The sequence below is a fragment of the Lates calcarifer genome, linkage group LG5 (assembly GCF_001640805.2).
Source record: "Lates calcarifer isolate ASB-BC8 linkage group LG5, TLL_Latcal_v3, whole genome shotgun sequence".
In the NCBI taxonomy this organism is placed as follows: Eukaryota; Metazoa; Chordata; class Actinopteri; family Centropomidae; genus Lates; species Lates calcarifer.
The window spans coordinates 5,240,433-5,264,370 of record NC_066837.1 but is presented as its reverse complement, the minus strand read 5'-3'; the positions used below and the strand labels follow the sequence as shown (position 1 = coordinate 5,264,370).

At 40.4% G+C, this 23,938-nt stretch overlaps 3 protein-coding genes across 3 annotated transcripts; 2 read left to right on the top strand and 1 right to left on the bottom strand.

Moving 5' to 3' along the window:
- The first annotated feature begins 433 nt into the window (after positions 1-433).
- On the top strand, positions 434-10,346 carry parn (poly(A)-specific ribonuclease (deadenylation nuclease)). The gene is given in 27 exon segments (XM_018702593.2): positions 434-701; positions 962-1,039; positions 1,146-1,225; positions 2,021-2,088; positions 2,544-2,625; positions 2,783-2,843; positions 3,624-3,792; positions 4,394-4,456; positions 4,556-4,594; positions 4,676-4,718; positions 4,802-4,882; positions 5,084-5,140; positions 5,417-5,494; positions 5,604-5,647; positions 5,758-5,800; positions 6,075-6,150; positions 6,231-6,341; positions 6,431-6,500; positions 6,596-6,651; positions 6,899-6,985; positions 7,072-7,146; positions 7,242-7,384; positions 7,386-7,417; positions 7,554-7,681; positions 8,405-8,471; positions 8,559-8,719; positions 9,369-10,346. Coding segments are annotated over 27 exon segments (2,058 nt in total). The 5' UTR covers positions 434-682; the 3' UTR covers positions 9,416-10,346.
- Positions 10,137-18,917, bottom strand: rexo5 (RNA exonuclease 5). The gene is made up of 19 exons (XM_051070259.1): positions 18,780-18,917; positions 17,956-18,237; positions 17,656-17,782; positions 17,441-17,558; positions 16,744-16,851; positions 16,345-16,433; positions 15,615-15,730; positions 15,361-15,499; positions 14,933-15,027; positions 14,748-14,850; positions 14,550-14,638; positions 14,015-14,123; positions 13,260-13,421; positions 13,078-13,215; positions 12,699-12,791; positions 12,231-12,570; positions 11,942-12,132; positions 11,340-11,449; positions 10,137-11,264 (listed from the first exon to the last, which is right to left on the bottom strand). Exons 2-19 carry the CDS (start codon positions 18,216-18,218, stop codon positions 11,186-11,188), a joined length of 2,469 nt encoding a protein of 822 aa, XP_050926216.1. The 5' UTR covers positions 18,219-18,237; positions 18,780-18,917; the 3' UTR covers positions 10,137-11,185.
- Positions 18,918-19,160: 243 nt separating this feature from the next.
- eri2 (ERI1 exoribonuclease family member 2) lies at positions 19,161-23,931 on the top strand. Its single transcript, XM_018702592.2, is given in 10 exon segments — positions 19,161-19,367; positions 19,611-19,675; positions 19,768-19,848; positions 19,961-20,088; positions 20,203-20,365; positions 20,688-20,788; positions 21,183-21,264; positions 21,354-21,442; positions 21,811-22,428; positions 22,430-23,931. Coding segments are annotated over 10 exon segments (2,280 nt in total). The 5' UTR covers positions 19,161-19,344; the 3' UTR covers positions 23,360-23,931.
- Positions 23,932-23,938: the final 7 nt, after the last annotated feature.

Here is a 23,938-nt window from a genome sequence, read left to right as displayed (position 1 = left end):
TCCTGATCCAGATCAGACTCGGTGTAGGCTACTTATACACAATACACAGCACCAATAACAGTGTTCCAAGGAGGTATACATGGACGTATAGCAAAAATAAGGACAACAAATCTGTGCGAAGACAATATATATATATATATATATATATATATATATATATATATATATATATGTACAAGCCAGTAGATGAGAAAAAAGATACATAGCTACATACAGTAACAAGAATGAACACAACATACAGTATCTATATAGACAAGTCAAAAATATTTGTAAAATAACTGAAGGTGCCAGTGAAGTGAAATGTATAATATTTAGATAAGAGATGTAGCGGAGGAGAGGTATGAAGTGGCACGAAAAGAAAACAGTCGAGTGAAGTAAAAGTACCCCCTATTTGTACTTGAGTAAATCTACTTAGTTACATCCCTCCACTATCATTTCTCTATAAAACTGCAGTCAGCGCGTGCTACAACAAATAACCGGAAATATTTCATGTAGTGAGTGTATTTTGTTATATTAAAAATAACTAAAACACCGAACGTATAGCTCGTATAAATACACCGGAGCTTCACAGCGGCGGTTTGTCTCGCAGCAGCGGCCCGGAAGTGTTTGTAAAACGGTTAAAAGCCAGTTGACGGAGGCTAGTTAGCGTTAGCTGTCAGCCGGGTTCAGTCATTGTGCAGGGATGGAGGTGACACGAAAAAGTAAGTAGCTAGCCACATTTTGTACATCGAAATTTTCTAGTTCGCCTTATACATCATTAAAATGTACAACAGAACAGTGACATAATATATATTTATAACGGATAGGGCTCTTTTATTGTGTTTGTGCTGCTGCTAGCTAGCTAACTAGCTAGGTAGCTGCGAGGGAAGAGACACGGCTGCGGGTTTGTGTGTTCCTCTGCTGGCTAGCACGCTTTGCGCATCGTGCTAGCATACTATTAATGCACTTTCACTTTTCCCAGATTATAAAGACTGTTTAAACACGGTGTACAGCGCTATTGAGGAGGCTGACTTTCTTGCCATCGATGGAGAATTTTCAGGTAACCGTGTAAGAGTTCGAGCAGAAATGGGGAATTGGAAAAAGGCAACGCTGTGTCTGCAAAGTGTGACGTGTTTTTGTGTTGTTTTTTTTTTTTTTTTTCTTAGGGATAAGCGACGGTCCTAATGTCAGTGCACTAACCAACGGGCTGGACACACCAGAGGAGCGATACACGAAGCTTAAAAAGGTTTGCAGACTTTATCAGTAAAGTCAGCCAAGTCAGTTTTATTTTTAGAGCCCAATACCACAAATCACGAATTTATCTCAATGGGGTTTACAATCTGTACAGAATACAACACCCTGTATCTTTACACCCTCGTAACAGATGAGGAGAGAAACACAGATTTTTTTAAAGGGAGAGCAAAGGGCAAGAAACCTCAGGAAGAGCTGCAGAGGGGGAATCCCTCCTCCATGAAGAATGGAGCAACAAAATAGATTTACAGTATGGTTATTAAGGATGACAACATGGACTGTAAGGACCACATACTTTGGCCTGCTAGCAATGGCATGAGACTGGTGGCTGAAAGGGGCTGACCTGGGAAACAACTGAAGTTCCCAGAAACTGCTGCCCCAACAACACCAAAGCCAGACATGGTTCTGATTTCTCAGGTCTCCGAACTGATCATTCTCTTAGACTTTGCTGTTCCCTGGGAAGACCAGAGGCCAAGTAGAAAGAAAGACCTGAAAGCCCAATGACCACAGGAAACATCCCTGATGGTGTGTTCTGGTGCATCAGAGGACGATGTGTGTTTAAAAAAATAATTTTAAAAAAAGTTTATATTTGGCAAAACTCGAGCACATTATTCACACACATAGGAGAAAGGAACAGACACATAGAGGGAGAGACAAGGACAGACAGGAGAGGCTGAAACTCCTGTGAGACAAAGATGCAGTGCCTCCCAGTTTCCCCCAATGGCCCTGCAGCAGTCTGTTGTTGGTTGTTTGTTTTATCTCATTAATCTACTTTCTTTCTGTCCACCAGCATTCCATGGATTTTCTGCTGTTCCAGTTTGGATTATGTACATTCAAGTATGACCAGGCACAGTCAAAGTGAGTGATATCTGCTGAACAAACAAGAGTTTCAATTATGATTTTGGTATTCTGTGACAAATTCGATGTACTGTCTCCTCCCAATGCTGTCATCTGCTTGTATTAAATTTGTCTTGTTACATTTAAAAAAGCTGTAATATTTTGAGAACAACTTGGCTCTTCATCAGGCACAAAAAATAACCAACTTGTTGCGAGTCCTCGGGAGGCAGTTTTTGGACACAGTACCTGGACAAGATAAATTTGTGTGTATTGTCAGACTGACAAATAACAAGTACTCCTTATACCATTTCCTGAATTAAGCAAGGCTGGATTACCAAGTGGGCAACTGCCCCAGGTTCCACTGCCAATGCCATTGTTCAGTTTTATGCAAAAACATTTGTCAGCAAAGTACTAATAATGGAAGTGATCCAGCTTTTATCCTCATTCTTCTTTTTGCTCCCATTGTGTCTCTCTAGGTATATCACGAAGCCTTTTAATTTTTATATATTCCCAAAACCGTTCAACAGGACGTCCCCCGACATAAAGTTCATCTGCCAAGTAAGTCAGTGTTAGTCCTCAGGGCAATTGTGTTGCATCTTTGTGAACAACTGAGATAAATGACTTTTAGATACAACATGCTTGGTCAGCTGTGAAAAGATTATTTTGATGTCAGAGTTTTTGTTTGAAAGTTTGAAGATTGTCTTTGTTGTTTCAGAGTTCCAGTATCGATTTCCTGGCCAGTCAGGGGTTTGACTTCAACAAGGTGTTCTGTCATGGTGAGTATAGCACAAAATGAATGTGAAATGTCCTTTTGTCTCATGATGTGTAGTGCTAGGTTCCTATCTGATTTGATTCAGATTTAAGCTTATAGCACCACATATCAAACTTGTATAAGTAAAGCTGATTTAAATCAGACTCTTCTTAATGTTTTATTGCTGTTAATTTGGGCAAAGTTCTCAAATATGTTCTAAGACAACATTTGGCAAGTTTTACTAATGTGTTTGTATTTATTTTCAGGTTATGTTTTTTGCCCAAGTATTTCAGAATTCTTTGTACATTATCCATCCTCAGTGCAATGTAAGAAAAGCTTTCATCTGTTCGCAGTAATGGAGCAGCTGGCTCTGGGCCTTTTTGCTCTTCACTCAGACTTGTGAATATAAGCCTCAGCCTTTGAAGAAACGTAGTTGATTTTTACAGTTTGGACACAGTCTTTAATTTCAGTCCTTCAAAAATGTAATTACACATACAGGCTATACAGGTTTAGCAGAACCTGCAGGAGCATTGATTACTCTGGTTCTCTTGTATTTCCCAGTGCTGTTGATGTTGTTGATGACCACATTGACATCTTCCTAAAACTAATGTTCAGCAACTTTTTTTTTCATCTTGCAGGAAATTTTTCCAGTACACGGACTCTGTATCACAAAGTTAAATTTGATGCAATTAATACAAAATACTGTTTATTTTTGCAGCTGCTCTGGGATGATCAGTGGGTAGAGCACCTGCAGAACTACAGTCACTGCACAGAAGTAACATTCAGATCTTTCTGGTTTTCAAAGGAATCCCATATCTAAATCAAGAAGAGGAGGCCCAGCTGAGAGAGCAGACAGAGGAGAGGAGGAATCAACATGCTAATGGTGTGGGGACACCGTCCTTCATCTCACCGTCATCCTCCAAAGGCCCTGCACATGTACCTGAGGAGCATAAAGACTTCATCAACAGGGTCATGTAAGTGTTAAGTACATATGGACTATCCCAGATTCCAAGTGTGAGTAAAATGTACACAGTAACAACAGTGTTGGGGCTCCTGTTTCAGACCATGGTGGTTTAAAAAAAAAAAAAAAAAAAACAGATGTGGGTAGTGACAGGGTTGTACGTGTGAGAGAGGACTGAGAGGGAAGTTGATCATACTGGCAGTGGCGGCTTAGTTTGTTTACACTGATAGGACCTAGATGAGATGTTCTGGTTGCCTTTCTTCTGAGGTAAATTGGGGATAGTGAGTCTTTTTAAAGAGAACCCTCCCAACCCAACATTGCCTCAGGATCCCCTGGTATAAATGAATAGACCCATAATCATACTACATCTCTATACTGTCTGGGGAGCAGCTGAGTGTTCAGAAGGACGTAGGCGGGATCACTCAAAAAAAAGAACATTCAGGCTGCTCTTCTCACAAGTCTGCCACTGTGACACTGACTCACGGATTACAAATTCATGGATAGATGAGATTTTCTGACCCCAAACCTCAACCAAATACAACTTCACAATTACATTAGTGTCTCACCCTCTATGTTTTAATAATTTTTACTCTTCTTTTTTTTCCCCCACACAGAGAGAAGGTTGAGGCTCTCTTCACTAATGCAGAGAAGACCTTGGACTTGGAACCATGTACTGGGTAATTTAGCTCTTCTCAAAAAGCCACATCAACCTTGATTGTATTTACCATGACGCTTCTGTATCTTAATTTCTGCTCATATTTACATTTCTTTACCAGGTTTCAGAGAAAGCTGATATACCAGACCCTGAACTGGAAGTGAGTGTCGCTTACCACTTAGCTATTATTGTTGTCACTGTGTTGATTTGTAGTGAATTAACATTTTTCCTGCTCTCACAGGTTTCCCAAAGGGCTTCATGTGGAAACCGTGGAAACAGAAAAGGTTAGAACATGTTTTATTTTAACTTCTCTTGCCTCCTGTGTTGTTATGTGTAAAATTATGGATGTGATTTTCTGTGTTTGCAGAAGGAGCGATACATCCAGGTCAGCAAAGTAGATGAAGAGGAGAGGAAGAGGAGGGAGCAGCAGAAACTGGAGAGAGAGCAGGTGAATTTGGGCTTAAGACAAACATCAGATATTCCAGTATAATCTTTTTCTATTCACCAAGATTGAATGCAGAAATGCACACTTTGTTGTTTGTTGTCTTTGTTGTCCCCCATTTTTTTGCGTGACCTTGTTATTAAGGAGAATGCAGTACTTTATGACTACATCTAATATTTTTAAACCCAAATTTCTCTCCCCCAACAGGAGGAGCTAAATGATGCTGTTGGCTTCTCCAGGGTCATCCACGCCATTTCAAAATCTGTGAGTCAACCTCTTTTTCTGTTTAAGCACCTGCTATAGTTACAAGTTTTGAATTGCACTCTCACAAAAAAAATCAGTAAACAGCGACAATCCAAAACAATAGACTGTTATGAATCAGGAAAACTAGTTCATAAGATGCATTATTCAACTCTGCTTGTAGTTTTGCCTCTTTAACTACATTACATCTCTTTATGGTCACGTCATAGTGCCCCAGTTGTATGAAATATGTTTGGTAAATCTGACTTGCACCCCTAATCAATTTCATCTGACCCACAGGGTAAACTTGTGGTTGGCCACAACATGCTGTTGGATGTAATGCACACCATCCACCAGTTCTACTGCCCTCTTCCAGAGGTACACACTCAGCATAGATAAATATTCATCTCTTTCTGCTACAAGCAAAAAAACAGTGTAAAGTCCTCTATGCATTATTTATACAGATGCTTTGCTTGTTTTTCTCCAGGATCTTCAAGACTTTAAAGAGGTCACAATGTGTGTCTTCCCAAGGTAACATTCTCACACTCTTTTGCTGAACTTGTTTTCAGGTCTTCACAACAGATACTGCTCTTTGCCTTTTTGTTGTTCAGTGTTGTTTATCTTTACCTATTGACTTGCAGAATTCTGGACACAAAGTTGATGGCTTCCACTCAGCCATTTAAGGTAGGCATTTTAACTTGCAGCTTGTTATCTTTGTCTATTGTATTGAGAACTACTGTGAAGCAAATTTCTCTTATGTCAACATACTTAACTGGTGAAGCTGTTTTAGAGGAAGTTGTGCTTATTAAAAGCCTAGCATTTAATCGGGTATGATAATATACTGTGCAACTTCAGCAGATAAGTAGCTGAAGCCCCTACATCACTCCCATGATTTAAATCATGATTTTGCATCACTAAATTTTAATAATAACAAGTTCATTTTATCTTTGTGTTGCAGGAGCTGATCACTAACACCTCTCTGGCAGAGCTGGAGAAACAGCTGAAAGAGAGCCCCTTCAAATCACCACAAGTTGGTGAGTAAATATACTAATGTTTGCCTGAAATTCACTGAACAAATTCCTGCTGACACCTCTTCCCCTTCATACTGTTTCAGCAACGGCAGAGGGATTCCCCAGTTATGACACAGCCCAGGAGCAGCTCCATGAGGCAGGCTACGATGCCTACATCACTGGCCTCTGTTTCATCTCCATGGCCAACTACCTGGGTAACACACACAATCACACTGTTCCTATTTGCAAATATAAAAATGTGTCCAAATACATATCGTCTAAGCTGTTCACATTCTCCCTGCAGGTTCCTTCTTGACTCCACCCAAAGCCTACATCTCAGCCCGATCTAAACTCATTGAGCCTTTCTTCAACAAGTAAGAGAAGCACTTAAATTTATTTTCTGTCTTTTATTGACCATTATAAAGACTTCAAAGAAAGGATTATAATGCTTCTACTTTCTGTTCTCAAGGCTTTTCCTGATGAGGATAATAGATATTCCCTACCTCAACATCACAGGACCAGATTGTGAGTAAAACATTGTAGCACAGCTTGCAGATGTTATATATGAAAGGAAATGCATTCAGCATGTTTGAATACAAAAAGCAGAACTCGACTTCCTTTTTAAATTGCATTAAGTGATTTTGACCACTAGGTCCAGAAAAAAACAAAACCTCAGGTCTGTTATTCTGTCATCTGTGTTTCTTAGCCTTCTCAGTGCTTTAATTTCTCAACTCTCAACTGTTGCCGGTTCTCTACTCCTCTGCTCCCACAGTGCAACCCAAAAGAGACCATGTCCTGTATGTCACTTTCCCAAAAGAATGGAAGACTAGTGACCTCTACCAGCTCTTTAGTGCCTTTGGTAAGACATGTTTTCTCATGTTAATTCTGCTTGCAAACAATGACCCATATGTTATCACTCACGTTATACTCCTGTTATCTACTCAGGGAACATCCAGGTTTCATGGATAGATGACACATCAGCATTTGTGTCCCTGAGTCAAACAGACCAGGTCCAGATAGGTGAGTTTGACCTCGTTACTCTCATCAGACTGGTCTCTGTTGTCTGCACAAAATGTTGAAGCAATCTGTCAATGTCTTTGCCTCTTGTCCTGAAGCTATGAACACCAGCCGCTACGCAGAGAGTTACAGGATCCAGACATATGCAGAGTACATCCAGGGCAAACAGCAGGAGAAGGAGAAGCTTGGGCAAACCACCAAAACCTGGGGAGAGGACGGCTGGGTGAAACCTCACTACGCCCTCCACTACTTCTAGTGGTTTTGGTTATTCCAGGTATGCCTGTGCTATTGCATACTGCATTTCTCTTTTAACATAATATTCTGTGTATTAACCTGTTGCAGAGGATTTTCTGCCGATATCCACAGTTTCTTTTTATATTGCTGTATGTATGGCCTAATTTTTGTTCCAGGGGTTTGAGGAAACGCAGCATCAGTCCGGTTCAGGGAGAGCAGGGGAGCGGAGAACCTCTAATTACAGACGGCTGGAGTCACTACTCATACCCAGATAGCACAGGCAGCAAGAAGATGAAAACTGATGGTGTGTGAACACACGCATGCATACGTACTTTCCTGCTTGCAGGGTGGTAACATGCAGGTTTCCCAAAGGAACGTACTTAGCAGAGATGCAGTGTGCCCTGAGGAAGAGGGCAGGTGGCATTTTGAATAATCATCACAACCAAGGCTGAGCAATTAGTTTACCATCAGATTTTATATTTTATTCATGGCCACCTGCTCCAGAACAGACAGGTCAGATGCATTCTGTACTGACAACATTGTCTTCACACACATTTTTGCTTGATATTATAGGATTTCATTTCAACTGCAGAAGCTCAGAAAGTAATTTCAATGGCACATCTTAGGTTTTCTTTTCATTCAGATCTTTATTGACAAGGATTCATTTGTAGCTATATTCTGATGTTGCTGTTGTGAGTCTTAAATCATCACAATTTTTTACATTTTTCTTCCAGCCTTTTGTAGTTCTAGGATATGTCTCAGTTAATCAATTTAAGATTTCCTCAACAATAAGTAGCTTTTTTTTTTTCACGTGGCTGAGCTGTTTTAACCCTGTGTCTTGGTTTTGAAGTTGCTGAGGTTTTGTGGTGGTTAGTGTTGCACACTGAGTGTAACCCTCTAAACTTTAAAGGCTGTCTAAGCTTCATTTTGCTGTATTTTGTGCTTGTGTGTTCTGTGAATTACTATGTAAAATGTACATGCCGTATAAGGAGGTCTAATCTGCTCCACTTGTCATTTTGTTCCCTAGATGCAAGTGGACAGGCAAATGTTGACGCTATTGAGAGCAAGACATCAGAGGGATGGCTGAAGACAGCGTAAGTGAAATGGAGATGATCATTTGTGCTTTGTGTTATCCTATTTGCTGTAGTTTAAAGCCTCTTAATGGTTGCTGTGCCCTGCAGAGATACATCCGATTCAGCAGGGTTAAGTCCAGTCCCTGATGAGGAGGAAAGTCCCGAGGGCACAGACCCAGTCAATGATGCTGAGGGGACGGTCACCTGGCAGCAAGCCACGACGGTCCACGGGAGGAAAGGTCAAAAGAACAAGAAAAAGAAGTCAGAAGGTGTGTTTGTCAGGGCTTGTTAACCATTTAAATTTGATGTTCAGTGTATATAAATGTCCATTAATCCATCTAGAAACCACAGAAATTATGTTGCCTCCATATTCCTCCTTCCTTCAGATGTTTCTTTAAAACAAAATGACTTGCAGAGGTATGTAGTGACTGTGCCAAAACCTGTTCATAAAGAGATAGAACTGAGCACAAGACTGAGAGTCTGCAGCCACGCTCTGAGGTTGCCAACATTTGAATGCTAAAACCAGAATCCTCACAGATGGTATAACATGCTGATGTTTAGCAGATGTCATGTTTAATGTGTGCATCATCTCGCTAACATTTGCTGAATAGCACTAAACACAAAGTACAGCTGAAACGGACGGTAAATTTCATTAGTTTGCCAGACATTAGATGAAACATTAAGGGATCACCAGAGATGCATCATTGAATGTCTGTACCACATTTCATCCTTTCTTCAAGTCCTCTGGGGAACATGAATATCTGTACAAAATTTCACGACAATCCATACAATTGGTTTGATTCAAAAGGTTAAATGTTCAAAATAGACAAGACTTCTGTGCGATCACTTGCAAATCAAGGTATTTGAAGTGTGCTGCGTCTTCTTCTTACGTTATCGTGTCTCTTCTTTTTTGCACAGCAGCTGAATCTACAACATCGCTGTTTGAAGTTCCAGAAGTCTGGTAGCGAGAGGTGAGGAGTGGAGAGGCCACTGTCCCACACTGGACTCCTGCGCAGAGTCTCTTCCTAAGCACTTGGGGGCGCTCTCCTGTAAGGTCGTACATCACTGGGAGCAGTGCATGCCCTAAATTCATTTGCTCACTCAAAAGCTGTGGATACTGTATCCAAAGCTACCAGCCAAGCTATTTGACTGGACTATTGAAAGAGAGAACACAAGCCATAACGACAGCTGCCATATTTTGATCTTATACCAGAGGAGCAGGCAACTCTTCTGGGTAAACACACACACATATACCATGAGATCTTGAAAATCTTAACTACAGAAATGTTCATTTATTCTCTGATGTGATCAGACTGGAATCTGCCACCACAGCCATGCCATCACTTTGGAACCATTCATCAATTTTAATGACCCGTCACCTCTAGTCAGTCTTATATTTTGTGAACGCGAGTTGTGTGAGAGTTTGTGCATGTGAGGGAGATGTACTTTTTCTCTAGTCTTTGTTTCCCTGTGAATCTGTTTCATAAATCGTGAGATAAAATACCACTCGACAGGTCCTGTAGTTTACAATGTCAGGGTTATTTAGTATTTTAACGCAGCCAGTTATTTTTTCCATTTTAAAAACATAAGTTCTGTCAACTCCTCCAGTTTTATCAGACGTATATAAGCTTATCAATGATAATGTGATATTTATTATTGGTGGCATTTTGACCCTTCATGAGGTGCTTGTGTTTTTTTTTTTTTTTGTACAGAATTGTTTTTCTTTACTTTTGTGTTAAATGTTTTGTAACTGTGTCAATCTGCAACAATGTCAAAGTATGTTCCAATGCAAAAGGTGTAAACGTTAAGATGACGTATACATTTTTGTATAAGATAAAGTTTAAAAATCCTTAAATATTTCCTTAAAGGGAAAAAATTAAAGAATGTTTCTTAGTATCCCTGTTTCTGTATCCTCTGTCAAACTGATCAGTTGAACTGAGGAGCATTCTCCATTGTTAGTCACTGCACTGTAACCTCTCACATTTAGAGCAGTTCTTTAATAGACAGACACTTAAATATTGTTCTAGGAACTTTTACTAGTTCTACGTTGGCATTCTGTTATGGGGATGTTCATCTGTCCATCTGTTCCATTCTCATGACCACTATCTCAGGAACACCTTGAGGGAATTTCTTCCAATTTGGCACAAATGTTCAGTTGAACTGATTAGGATTTGGTGGTGAAAGGTCAAGGTCACTGTGGCCTCACAAAGCACATCTCAACAATTCAATCTTTAATTATGACAAAATTTCATACAATTTCAAAGGATAAAATGATGAAGTGGAAACATTTTGCACGCAAAGGTAAAACTTGCATAATTGGCCAAGCATCTTTGATTGTCTCCCTCTAGTTATTTATTTTGTAGACTTGTGCCTTCATAGTCATTTGACTATAATGAATTTAATTGCAAGTTTTTGTTTGTTTTACCATTTTATGCTTATGCACAGGCCTCTTCCTAAAACTCATGGATCTGAGAATCAGCTCCAGCACCTCTGCCTTCAGCTTGGCAATCTCCTGCCAAATGTCTACTGTGCCCTTAGCCTTGATGTTAGCTGTGTGTGCAAGGTTGCAGGAGATGTAAAGACATAAAGGGGGTTTTACTAAAATACAAAGTCAGTGGTATTTTATTTTTCATTTTTTTTCTTTTTCATATTTTTATCTTCATGGGTTTCAGCTGGTATAGGTGATCCACAGGATCCGTCATCATTGCAGTGGAAGAGATTTTGTTAGTGCAGGCTTATGCTTGTACAGCTGGATCACTGTTCTCCCCTTTCTTCACCTCCATAAAGCACAAACCAGGAAAGTGGCCTTGAGCACTGGGGAAGAAAGGAGATGGTTTAGAAATATTTAACTTGGTAGCAGTTCTTCCCAGACACTGCCAGGGTCCTCACCTGGTATGTCCAAGCAGCACAACCACAGACAAGGTATAGTCTGGGAGAGATCTGAAGAGCTTCCTGAGGCGGCGGTCCAACTTCCTCATCATGAGCTCCACTTCCTGCTCCTGTAGGTAATACACATTGGGGTCTTCATTTCATGTGTGCTAAACATCAAAAACATTCTGAACAAATCAAATCACAAATGTACTTGTAACTTTCTTGTAAGCAACAGCTCCAGTCCCTCAGATTCAGGAAGTGTCAGTAGTCACATATCCAGGACAAGAAATGTGAGAGTAGACACAAAGCATAATTACACTGTCAGACAGAAATGTCCTGACAAATGAGCCTCATAAAGCCACCCTAAATCTGAAAGGCTCAGTTTCCAAAGTGAGATTTTTGTGAAGAAAAGATGTAGTGAGAATTGACTGAGGCTGGCAGCTGAAAGAAAGAACAATCATTGAACCATGATGTTCAAACAGCTGTTGCCTTTGTTGCAAAGAACAGGACAGAGAGCAGCCAAGTGTACAAGACTTTAACTACACTAGCAGCTCAATTTCTACACCGCAGTTTTAAGAATGCATGACAACCAACTGGATAAAACACAACCTGTTTCATACCTGACAGGTGGTGTGCATGTGCGTCCTCTCCTTGTCTTCCCCCTCAGCATCCACTGTCGACTGCGTTGTTGTACCGGAAACCCATGAACCCAAGTGGGGCGGAGTCAGCGATGGACAGATGATGTAGTCGTCCTTCAAGAGATCCTCAGTGGAGCTGAGGGCTGCCCATTTGCCCTCTGAACTCTCAAACTCTGTCAACCAGACACAATCGAGGTAGAGAATTTCACAATCTGTGCAAACACCAACAAACAGAACAAGAGATAGTGAAACCTGTAGCTCTTTTACTCACTAATGAATGCATGTCTTGCATGTTTTCCAGGTTTGGCAGGCAGGATGATTCTCTCCACCGTCCCAAAGTGACTGAACGTCTCTCTGATTGTTTCCTGTGAGAGTTCAGACTTTGTGGTGGTGAGTTTCAACTGTTTACCGTTTGCTTTAGCAGGGAGCATCTGATTTGCTGTTTTAATGTCTAATGTGTGTCCATTGGCCTTTGTAGGAATGTTTATGCGGTCAGCCATACTGGGCTTTAATTTAACAGCATAGAGGTGACTGGTGTTGAGAGTGTCACCCATCAAAGCATCAAGAGTCAGATCCAGGTCCAGCGTTGACTCATAAACAGGTCTCTGGACCTAGAAAATGCACAAACAAGCAAACATGTTGGTGATAGAAAAGTTGGTCTAGAAAAGTTTAGGAATAATAACTGAAGTGTAAAAAGAATAAGCAACAAAAAGCACAAGAAAAATGGAGACAGAGTTACCTTGATGGACTGTCCCTGCAAATGAAATCCATTCAGAGTTTTTAATGCCAGCACAGCTCCCTCCAGCAGCTCGAACTCTACCTCTGCATGGACCTGGAGGCCAAACATAGTCAGCAAGGACAACTAAAATTAATAAAGCACATCCAGAGAGAGGGAAAAAAAAAAACAATGGAGCTGAGGCAGAGTCATCGTAGAGAGACTTTGTTAATACATCCCATCACTGTTCCTTTTTATATAAATGAACAGTACCAGTTAACTGTCACCATGTCTTAAGAGGTTTTCAGTTCTCTCGTCAAATGGTGACAGAAATAAAACAAACAACAGTTTATAAAATGGAAAATTGAAACAAATGAAGGATCATGATGTAGGTGAGACAGACCCTGACAGTCGTGATCAGCATTTTGATTTTCCGAACGGGTCCACAGCAACGAAAAAGCCGCTTCACCTCCCTCTCAGAGAAACCTACAGGGAACGGCCCTGCAAATACTACACACAAATCACGAAGGTTTGCGCACACCTGCAGGATAAATACACACACAGTAAATAGTTTATCAAACTAACACTCTGCCATTTTAAATTCAAGATGTTTTGAATGAGCGACTCACCCTCTTGTACTGCAGCTCCTGACAAGGACCACAGTCCTTCAGGTGGTCTGAGAAGGAGGAGAACTGGAGCACCGAGAGGAACGGACACTTGGGCTTTCTCCGTGAAGGAGGCCAACACCTGAGGGAGAGAGGATACAGTTTCAGAGGTAGAGAAGAGGAGAAAGGTAACACTTCTACAATGTATTGGGGAGGACATGGTATGTGCACCAGAGGGTTTGAGTACAAAACCCAGCTAATTTCAGGTTGCAGCAAAACTCAGTATGTTTACATGCACAAAAAAATTTCCACTATTATTCCAAATATGACAATAATGAGAATTTGAACGTATTCCGACTTTAGCATTTTTCGATTAAGAGATCCTGGTGATATTATTCAGATTTTAGGAGAATTCTTTGGACGTGTATACAGTGCATTTGGAATATGCATCTCAATCTGGGTTTTTGCAGCAACACACAGTCTTGCCTGTTTACAGTCAGCTGTTTGTTGTACACAAACAAACTAGACAACCGTTTGCAAGTGGAGTATGCACGGCTGAACGTCAACAGCAATATTAGTGGAATATTCATTTTCATTAGCCATATAAGCAGCTGATTAGGAATATTGTCTTTTTCAGAATGGGGGCAAAAAACTGAATATTTTGTGCATGTAAACATTGTGACTGATCAGTTGAGAGCAGACTGACTCCTGAGTCAAAACCACCTCACTTCTAACCTCTTTGTCAGAGCTGTGCCACTGCTGATTGGACAGATCCAGGGCTACGTCAGAGCGCTTCCCTAAAAAGGCCACTGACTGGCCGAGTGTCTGTAAAATGTTGGCAAACCTACACAAGAAGGAAAGACAGAGAAACTGTCAAAAACATCTGCACCAGAATGTGTGATAAGATGGATTTAACATTATGAATGAAGATTATTATTTGTAACACAGATGTGCAAGAATTTTTCAACAGGATTTAAATTTTTTCATTAATGATAAAAAACATGTCATTTGGATTTTCAGGAAAGGTTACACTAGGTCCACTCTGTGTCTGTGCACTGTGTAACCTTCAGGTCATTTATGAAACATTCATTCACATTTCATTTGTGATAAGGTTTATGTCACTATTTTTTAAAAGCAACATTTTACCAATATGCAAGGGCTATGTTTCTGTGCCGTTCCATCACGGGGAGTGTGAGAAGTACTGTCCAAAAACTCAGAGGAAGGATATGGTCTACTGGCTTAGGTATACAGACTGTATAAGGTATTGTACCTGTGGCTTGGTGTGGATGCAGATGCACAGTCGGTGAACTCCTCCTCTATTCTGTATCCCCACAGCTCCTCCAGATAATTCTCTACAACCTGACAGTGAGCATACATAGAAAATGTTGCATCAACTCTGTGTATGCTTATGCTTGTGTGTGTGTGTGTGTGTGTGTGTGTGTGTGTGTGTTGGGGAGCAATGAGTTACCTGACGAGGTCCTGTTTTAATAAAGTACTGAGCCAGCTGCAGGGCTGCCACAGCATCCTCAATGGAACAATGACCCTGCTGCTCTTCAGTCTGTATTTGCCTCCTGGGACACAAGTGGAAAATTGAATTATTATCCACAGTGGGTGAGAGAGACACAAGTGCAGAGGAAGAGAGAGAAAACTTACTTCAGCACTGTCTCTGCCAAGACTTTGAGCTTAAACCTCTGTCCAAACTCTTTCCTGTACAGCAGTGAGGTGTCGATTACATGCTGGTGGATCAGCTGCAGGGAGCACAGAGACAAGGTCAAAACCTCTTTTTATTAAGAAAAACATGTGTCTATGCTGTGAAGTCCTTCCAGAATGAAACTCTGTTTGGATCCCGGGGTTGTACGTGCAATAGTGAGATTCAGTTTTATTACCCTTCAGTAACAGAAAATTAAAGGCTAGAAGACTAGACAGAGAGAAAATGCTGTTAACACACTCCTCTCCTTCTCATCTTCATGAAAGATTCAAACAATCCCAAAACTCAGGATGAGACCACACTCAAACTCAAGCTCATTGTGATAATTTCATTGCTGTTGCCAGCAGGAGTCAAAATGTCAGTGGTCACCCACTTTCAGAGCCATGAGGTCGCTGTCGAGTGAATGGCCGACCAGAACAGCATCCCGCGGCAACAGCGCCTTGATCTTTTCCTGAACGTCCCGCAGGGTGGTCGTGATCGGTTGCAACATCGCCGCGGTGATGCCAGAGAACCTATCAGAAGACGCACAGGAATATCCTTTAACATTTGAACGTAGTATGTGATGTGGGTTATTTTATAATACAACAGCATGTGTGTGTGTGTGTGTGTGTGTGTGTGCGCGTGTACTTGGTGAGGTAGTTGAAGATGCGGTTCTGAGGTTTCACCAGATCGTCCAGTACACAGTTCCCATCACTATCCACCAGAGAAACACGAGTCAGCTCGTATCCCTTTTCTGTTAGACACTGGAACGCAACATTAAAACCATAATGCACTGTTTAGAACTGGGATGGACATCTTGGAATAAGACAAGATCTTGTCAACAAAAGTGTATCTATATCGGATGCTATACAGACTACACAGGATGCTATGAAAGAAAAGGAGACAGAGCAACAATTGATGAAGAAAATATTTAAAACAGGGAGCTTGATCCATAGTTAGTTTTTAAAAAAAGTAGGGGTGAAGCAGAATAGTTATTCACAGACTATGCAGGGCGACAGTTGTGGCCAGAGGGGGTGTCTGACAATTTGAGCTGCTCTTCAGATGAGCAGCAGTGGAATAAAATTGCTTTAAAGTGATGCAGCTTATCCTGTAAGGAGGCAAATATCTATCAAAACAGACTAGCACTAACATAAATATGCTTACATTTTAAGTAGCATTCTGGCAATTGGAAAAAGTCACAATAAACACTTGATAAAAGTGGCTATGTTGTTTCTAAGCACATTAATACGACTAGTTCATACTAGCTTAGATGGATTATTTCTCCTTGACTAAAGACCAATTTTTCCTTAAAGTCATATGCACCATTATGTTATCAATACAGTCTGAAACTGCAGAAGAATAATTAAGAGTGACCCACCATTTCACAGTCAAGTCCATACAGAGGGCTGCTGTCAGTCACACAGTCAACGCTGTCTGTACACACAAATTCTTCAAAACCTGGCATTCCTGTGTGGAAAGAAACAGTAAGTGAGAAGGTGGAGATGAAGACAGAGACAGAGAGAGTGAGACCATGTCTACACTAAATTGGCTTTAATCTGAGGCCTTCCCTCCATTACTGTTTATAGTACATAAAGCTAAAAACACTGCAGTTTTATGAGGATGGGGGAAACAATGACATATTCCTGCTGAGACACTGTCAGAAACAAAGTGGCAGTAAAACCTGAAAACGCTAACATGGAAGTACGTCTTTTTCACATGTAAACTGTCTTTTCAGATTTAGCCGGTTTACTGCGGATCTAGTGAGAAAGAGATTCACCTTTGACAGGGAAGTGTCTTTTGATCATCTCCTCCTGGGTGATTACGTACGCAGTCAGTCCTCTCCTCTGCGTCCCAAACTTGGTGATTACTGGGTGAGTCCGCAGTGCTGCAGCGGTACACAAATTAACACAGACACTCACAGTTAACAACAAGAACATAAACACTGAGAGAAAACACAAACAACCAACCAAAGCTGAGAGATATTAATAATATTTTTGACACTTACTAAAGTTAAAGTAGTAATGTTACATTATAAAAATATTTTGTTGCAAGTAAAAGTCCATGAAGTAAAATATACTTCAAGTATTGATAGGACTCACAGTGCAGAATAATAAAGCTGATTTTAATGATTTGATATAACAGTACTTGAATCTGTAACAAAGTTGAAATCAAGTTGATATTTATATGTAAAATCATAATATAAAAAGTAACTAGTAAGCTGTAAAATAAATGTAGTGAAGTAAAAAGTACAGTATTTCTCTCTGAACTGTAGTGGACTTAAGTAAAGTATAAGTACCTCAAAACTGTACTTCAGTACAGAACTAGAGTAAATGTACTTTGTTACATTCCACCATTGCTCTTAGCAAAAGTCAAAGTCGTGTAGGCTTTATCGTGGTTTTATGACAGCTATTTGTAGGACAGTAATCTTATGTAATAATTTCATATCAGAACATATCCACATACATGATTCTCACCTGTGTGTAATCCACTGTCGTTGCGTATTTGGGAATGTGATGGATCGTCTGATTTAGGAACTTCACTGCCGAAGATTCGAGATGCCACGTTATCAGATGATGGAGTGAAGGTGACCCTCTGCAACAGTCCAATAAAATGCAGACACAAAACAGTGTATAGAATGTTTCTCATTAAATAATCTGTCACTACAGTTACATCCCCTCTGAATACTTACAGAGCTGTAGTTGGTCCTGAGGTGTCTCATGGTGAGGTAGTGTTTGTAGAAGTGACTCTGGGTCAGACCCTGCACGATGACAACATTCACACTTTTAACTTTCCTCTGGTGGTGGAGACGACACCAACTAGCACAGAGACAGGAGGACAATGACAGAAAAATGAGATAAGATATAAGTCTGCAAGATGAAAGACTTTAATTAGATGTCTTTATGACTGTTGAAGTACAGGGACACAGTTACAGAGAGTTATTTGATGAGAGTCCATGAAATAGATCACATCGTGCTACAAAAGTCATTACCTGGGCTGTTTGATGCCACCTGTCTTCCCCAGAGCGGCATAATGCAGCAGCTCTGTCAGCTCATTCAGTGTAATTGGATGTTGGAGGCGGTCGAGCAGCACAGAGATCCTCGGTAAGCGGGGCATATGTGGACCCTCCTCCACCCCCTCACTTTCCTGCTCAGTTTTTAACCTCTTGGCCGTCTCATGTGCTGTGGGGACACCGTGCTTTCTTTTCTCTCTGCTGCTTGTTGTTGCTGCTGCTGATGATGATGAAGGCTCCATGTTCAAGCTGATGTTTCTACTGGGAGAGAAAAACAAATTTTGAAATGAGTTCTGGCCGTCACTGATGAACTTTATCAATTTCCAACACAGCTTTATGTACACCTAAGTTTCACAAACGCTCTCCTGTAAATTAGCGTTGATTTTAAGGGGCATATGAAGGCAGAGAAGTAGGGCAATTAAGTAGAATGACTTAATAATAATGTGCCTGCTTTATGCCAAGTGCATACAGTAAGTTTCAGCTTTATCTGTAGCTACAGGTAGATCATTAGACTTTCACATTAGATTTCACATAGACTACTAAAACTAAAAAGCAATACAGTGTTTGTGGTATATTATTCCGTATTACAACAGGAAACATGAACTTTTAAAGGTGTCAAACAAGTGTTTTTCAGGTTCAATGGTTGAAATTCATTACTTGAACGATACACAGGAAACATTTAACACCTAACTAACAACACGTTAAAAAAAACACAATTCACACAATTACATTTACAATTTAGGAGTATTTAAAAGTTCAATATGCGCGTGAGAACATAAACGATAGCAAAAATGTGTAAATACCGGCGGTTATTGGTCCATTTGGTTCCAACTTTACAGTATCCACCACTGTTGCAGTTTAGAGACACATGGCTACAACACCGGTACACTGTAAAGCTAATGAATGCCACTACTACTTCCGAACTCTAACTTTAAAAATAAACATATGTGCTGATGTTGTGATGTCTTACAGTCAAAATGTTTGGCTATAATTGAGTAGTTTAGAATATATTTAGTGTGGGAAAGTCATACTTTGCAGAGAATAACTGACACCATATCGTCATTATTTATTTATTTGTGTTTATGCTTTTGTTTTGTTAGAAAACAGTAAAACCGGAAGTACACTTCGTTCAGCTTCGACAAACTTCGTGGCTTTTCTATGATCGGCTATTTGTTTCGGCCGTTGATTATGCCTTCCAGACACAACTAATCGAGCTCAGAATCATGGATGCGTGGTCTTTAAAAAACAGCGCGATTCCTGCTGCGTTTAAGAAAGTAGCAACTGCCAAGACTATTTCATAGTTTCACTGTTTTCTGTAAGATTAGTGACAAAATTCTCATCGGTTTCCGAATTAATGAAACTGTTATTATGTCTACAAAGAAACTGGCAAAGTAAGTAAACCGCAAGCCGTTAGCCTGGTAACTTACTAACTAGCCAATCCAAATAACAAACTGGAAAGACAAAGAAACGTTTGAATATCTAGGTTAAACATTTGTGTTGAATTAGTGTATGAAGTGTTTTGAGTCTTGAAGGTAATCAGTAGGTGCACACATTTTATTCAGTAAAAAGAAATAGTTCTGGCAAAAACAGCATGAACTTGCAGTGTTTTTATACGTGTTTTTCTTTATCTACAGAGAGCTCGGATTATTGAGGCAGCGGAGTCAGTCTTCTTCTGGATCAAAGAAATCACTGGTATCAAGTGAGTGTGATCGTCTGAATTGATAATGTGTACATACAGAGTTTAAATTTGATTTTCGTGGCAGTAGTGTAATACTGTCTGCTTTCCCTCAGATCAAATATTTTCATACTTGATTGTGATTGATTTTGAGTCTACTTGCTGGAGAGAGAAAAACAACTACAGCCAGGAAATTAGTAAGTAGCACTGATTATTTTCACTATTTTTAATATTTCTTGTGGGATCACTTATCTTTTCCACTTTATTGCAAATAACATTTGTCCCTCTTTTCTTTCCACCTTTCTGTAGTTGAGTTTCCTGCTGTTGTGCTTAACACCTCCTCAGGGGACATCGAGTCTGAGTTTCACACATATGTTCAACCCCAGGAGCGCCCCATTCTGTCCGAGTTCTGCACCGAGCTGACCGGGATTACGCAGGTGTCTGTGCATTGGCAAAAATAAACAACTACAAAGACCACTGCACAGTCTTGTTCTGTTTACTTGTATATAGTTTTACGTTGCATCTGACAGCTTCATTTCTCTGTCTTACAGATGCAAGTTGAGGCAGGGATCCCCCTCCAGATCTGTCTTTCTCGGTTCTGCCGTTGGCTGCAAAACCTGCAGCTTGAGAAGGGTGTGGTCTTTCCCAACACACAACAGAGATGTTCTGCACCTTCACCTTCTCAAAAACTGTGTACTTTCCTCACATGGTCAGGTAAGGCTTGTTCAGTGTTACCATAAATTGTACCATAATAGTAATGAGCCCTGTAAGCCGCCTGTGTTTCCTGTGTTGGAAAAAAAGTTGCACAAAATGCCGACTGAAATACCATTTTTATCTTCAGACATAACAGTTCTTGTACAAGAATCTTGAATTCTTTGGATCTGTAGGTGCAAATGTAACACACATCATCACACTGCAGCACAAGAATAGCATGGGTTTTATTCTCATCTTACTCAAATTATTGAAAATCACTGTCATATGGAAAATGAAGTGACATTATAATTTTTAATGCGCCGCCGTTTGCGTTGCGTATCAGACTGGGATCTTGGAGTTTGTTTGCAGTACGAGTGTAAACGCAAGCAGCTCCATAAACCTGATGTACTCAACAGCTGGATAGACCTGAGAAGCACATACAGAGTAAGTAGAAACTCACTTGTTTTCTCTGTTGACATCTACTCTCTTTCATGCTGCCTCACCTATGGTTTTGACCGAGCAATACATTTTGTAATTGATTAATCTACCTATAATTCTCATGATTGTTTTTCTTTAAATTTTATTTTATAGTAATGACAAATCCAGTTACTAGATTCACCGATTTACCAAATTTTAACAAACCTAAAAGTGTTCAATTTAAAGCAGGGAAAAGTAGGAATTTTCTCATTTAAGAAGCCTTAACAGAATATATTTAATAAATTATTAACTATAACATTTTTTATCAGTAACATTTTCTGCCTGTTAATTAATCAATTTTTTAAGTCCTAATTATTTTTGACCCTCATGTTGTAATAAAACGTTTTTCTGCACTTTCCAGCTCTTTTACAACAGGAAACCGAAAGGCCTGAACGGGGCACTGCAAGATCTCGGAATACAGTTTTCAGGAAGAGAACATTCAGGTACAAAAAATGAGCAAAAGTTATTTGGCCCAAATAGAAAATAGACATACTCTAAACCTGTGTATCTTGTTTTTCCTCTTTGGTCTCAGGTTTGGATGATGCTCGAAATACAGCACAGCTGGCAGCGAGGATGATGAGGGATGGGTGTGTGATGAAGATCACTAGAAGCCTTGAGAGGGTGAGTGGCCATCGTCCAACGATGCATCCCAGCTCATAATACCTGCCCCCTTCTGTCTCCATAAGATGACTGCAGTATATGGAAATCTTCATGGATGAAGCTTGTTCGGTTCAGAGGGATTTTACATGTAGAATTTTTATATTCTTTGTGAAGGTTTTTAATATAAATAAACAAATATAAGAGTGGACTGCTTTAAATCATAAAATTTAAAGTGCATCTTTCTTCAGACTGGGAGAGAAGAGAGAGCAAGATAAGAATATAGCACCAACAACTATCCACACAATTTCATTTGACAATACAGCTTCAGGGAAAATCAGGAATGGGTTATGTTGTATGAGTTGCTGATTATATTTCTCATCTTCTCATAGACCACATCCATCGCCAAACCCATGTTTGGAAACACAAATGCAGACAAGAAGAAAGGAAAGCCCAACACCAATAAAGAGGAAAATACGCTAACCAAAAACAAACCCTCATCATCCAAGATTCCTCCTAAATTGTGTGAAATAAAGTCATGTTCAGAGAACAACACAATGAATTCAGACACAAAGGAAAGCTCAAGTTCAGTTCAGGAATCTGTTCAAATCTGTCAGAGCCTGGTTTCACCCAGGACACTTCTGAATGGCACAACTACATCGCTGTGGGGACGCAGCAGGAGGTCAGTTACCTCAGAGGCTGTCGCTAACCTTTCCTCTTCCGTTATGATAAACGTTACTTCACCACACAGTAACAGCAGCAAAAACCTTGTTCTGTGTTCAACTACTGTGGGCTGCCTTTCTCATCTACCTCACCCAAACCAGCTCTCAAAAACAGGAGCAACAGTGGAACGTGTGGAGGAAGAGGAGACTGGAGAACTTTTAGTGGAAACAGAGGAGAGGTGTGGTCCATCATATGATGATGTGGTGTTGGAGGGTGATGATGTTATGAATGAAGGTGATGGAGAATGTGATGCTGAGTACATGTCAGATTTTGACAGTGGATTGTTATGTGTGTGAAGAGCCTGACTATTCACGTTTAACAAGGGGTCAGGTCACATTGAGAGACAACTCTGAAAGCAGTGAGTTATCTACAACTTTTGTATCTACAATGAAGATGAGGACGGATCAGTTCAATAAGATGGGGCAGAAGTCAATGATCTCAGAGCCAGATACATGTTTTGCTGTGCCTAAGCCTGTTAGTAGGACCTCCAAAACAATTTGCCGCGAAAAAGGACTTAAAACATCTCTACAACTTCAAGAGAAGTCAGATGAAGCTGCAAAAAACTGCAGGACAAACACACCCTGTCTGCTCAGAAACCAACCCTTCATCCCAGAAAATACCTCCACACCTAATACCTCATTTGCCAAACCTAAACCAGTCATCATGCAAAACATAAAGCACAAAGAGACTCCTAAGTCTTCCTTTACCATCTACAGTGACCGAGCAAAACAGACTGCAGCGACCTCACATCCTTCCTCCTGTAGCTCTCTGTACACCCCCAAGAACGTCCTCTGCTCGTTGTCAACCAACACACTCTCATCACGCACAAACTGTTCCTCCATTCCTGTGACAATGAAAGGAGGACAGAAGATCACATCCCCACTGTGCGCATGCGGCCGCCGTGCAAAGCGACAGGTTGTATCCAACGGTGGTCCAAACCACGGCCGGGGGTTTTACTGCTGTCCGGTCCGCCGGTCAGGCAGCGGAGGCAGGATCCAGAAGGGATGCGAGTTCTTCAAATGGGAGTCGGCTCTGATGAAGAGCAGCGTGGTGGCCTCTCCTGCTGCCAGGTCCTCAGTTTCACTCTGTCAGTTCAACTCAACTCTGAACTGTCATCCCACAACAGAGATCAACACTAAGAAAAAGCTATTAATGTATTGGAGAAAGAGCTACACCTGCTGCACCACAGCACCCACACTGACACTGAGATATTTTTAAATCAAAGAATAATCAAGTCTCACAAAGATGGAGATAATGAAGGACATTTTATTTATTCCACTGCCACAAGATATTGGAGAGTTCTCCTGTTATGAAAGATATACAGTAGTCAAATCACAGCTTCTATTTAACTGATATTTTAAATGCTTAAGCATAAATGTTACTGCTTCAGAAATGAAATTACATGTTTGATAATAATAATAGAGACAGTTGTGTTTGCTTCTTGATTTGAGCGTTGTCTTCATATGAAACACTATTAGGAAGACGTGTACACCTGATTCATGCATTAATTCAGTCAACCAGTGCAGTGCATAAAATCATACAGATCAGCTTCAGTTAATGTTCACATCAAACAGAGTGGGAGATAAAAATGTGATTTTGACTGGCGTGATTGTTGGTGCCTGGTTTAAGTACTTCTGAAACTGCTGATGTGTTGGTGAAACACCTGAGACAAGGGTCGCCTCAAACAGGTTTCATGTCAACGTGAAGCAGAATCTCAAAGTAAAGTTTCCAACACTGTTAAACTTATGCCACGAATTATTGGGGCTATTTTGAGTGCAAAGGGAGGTCCTACCTAAA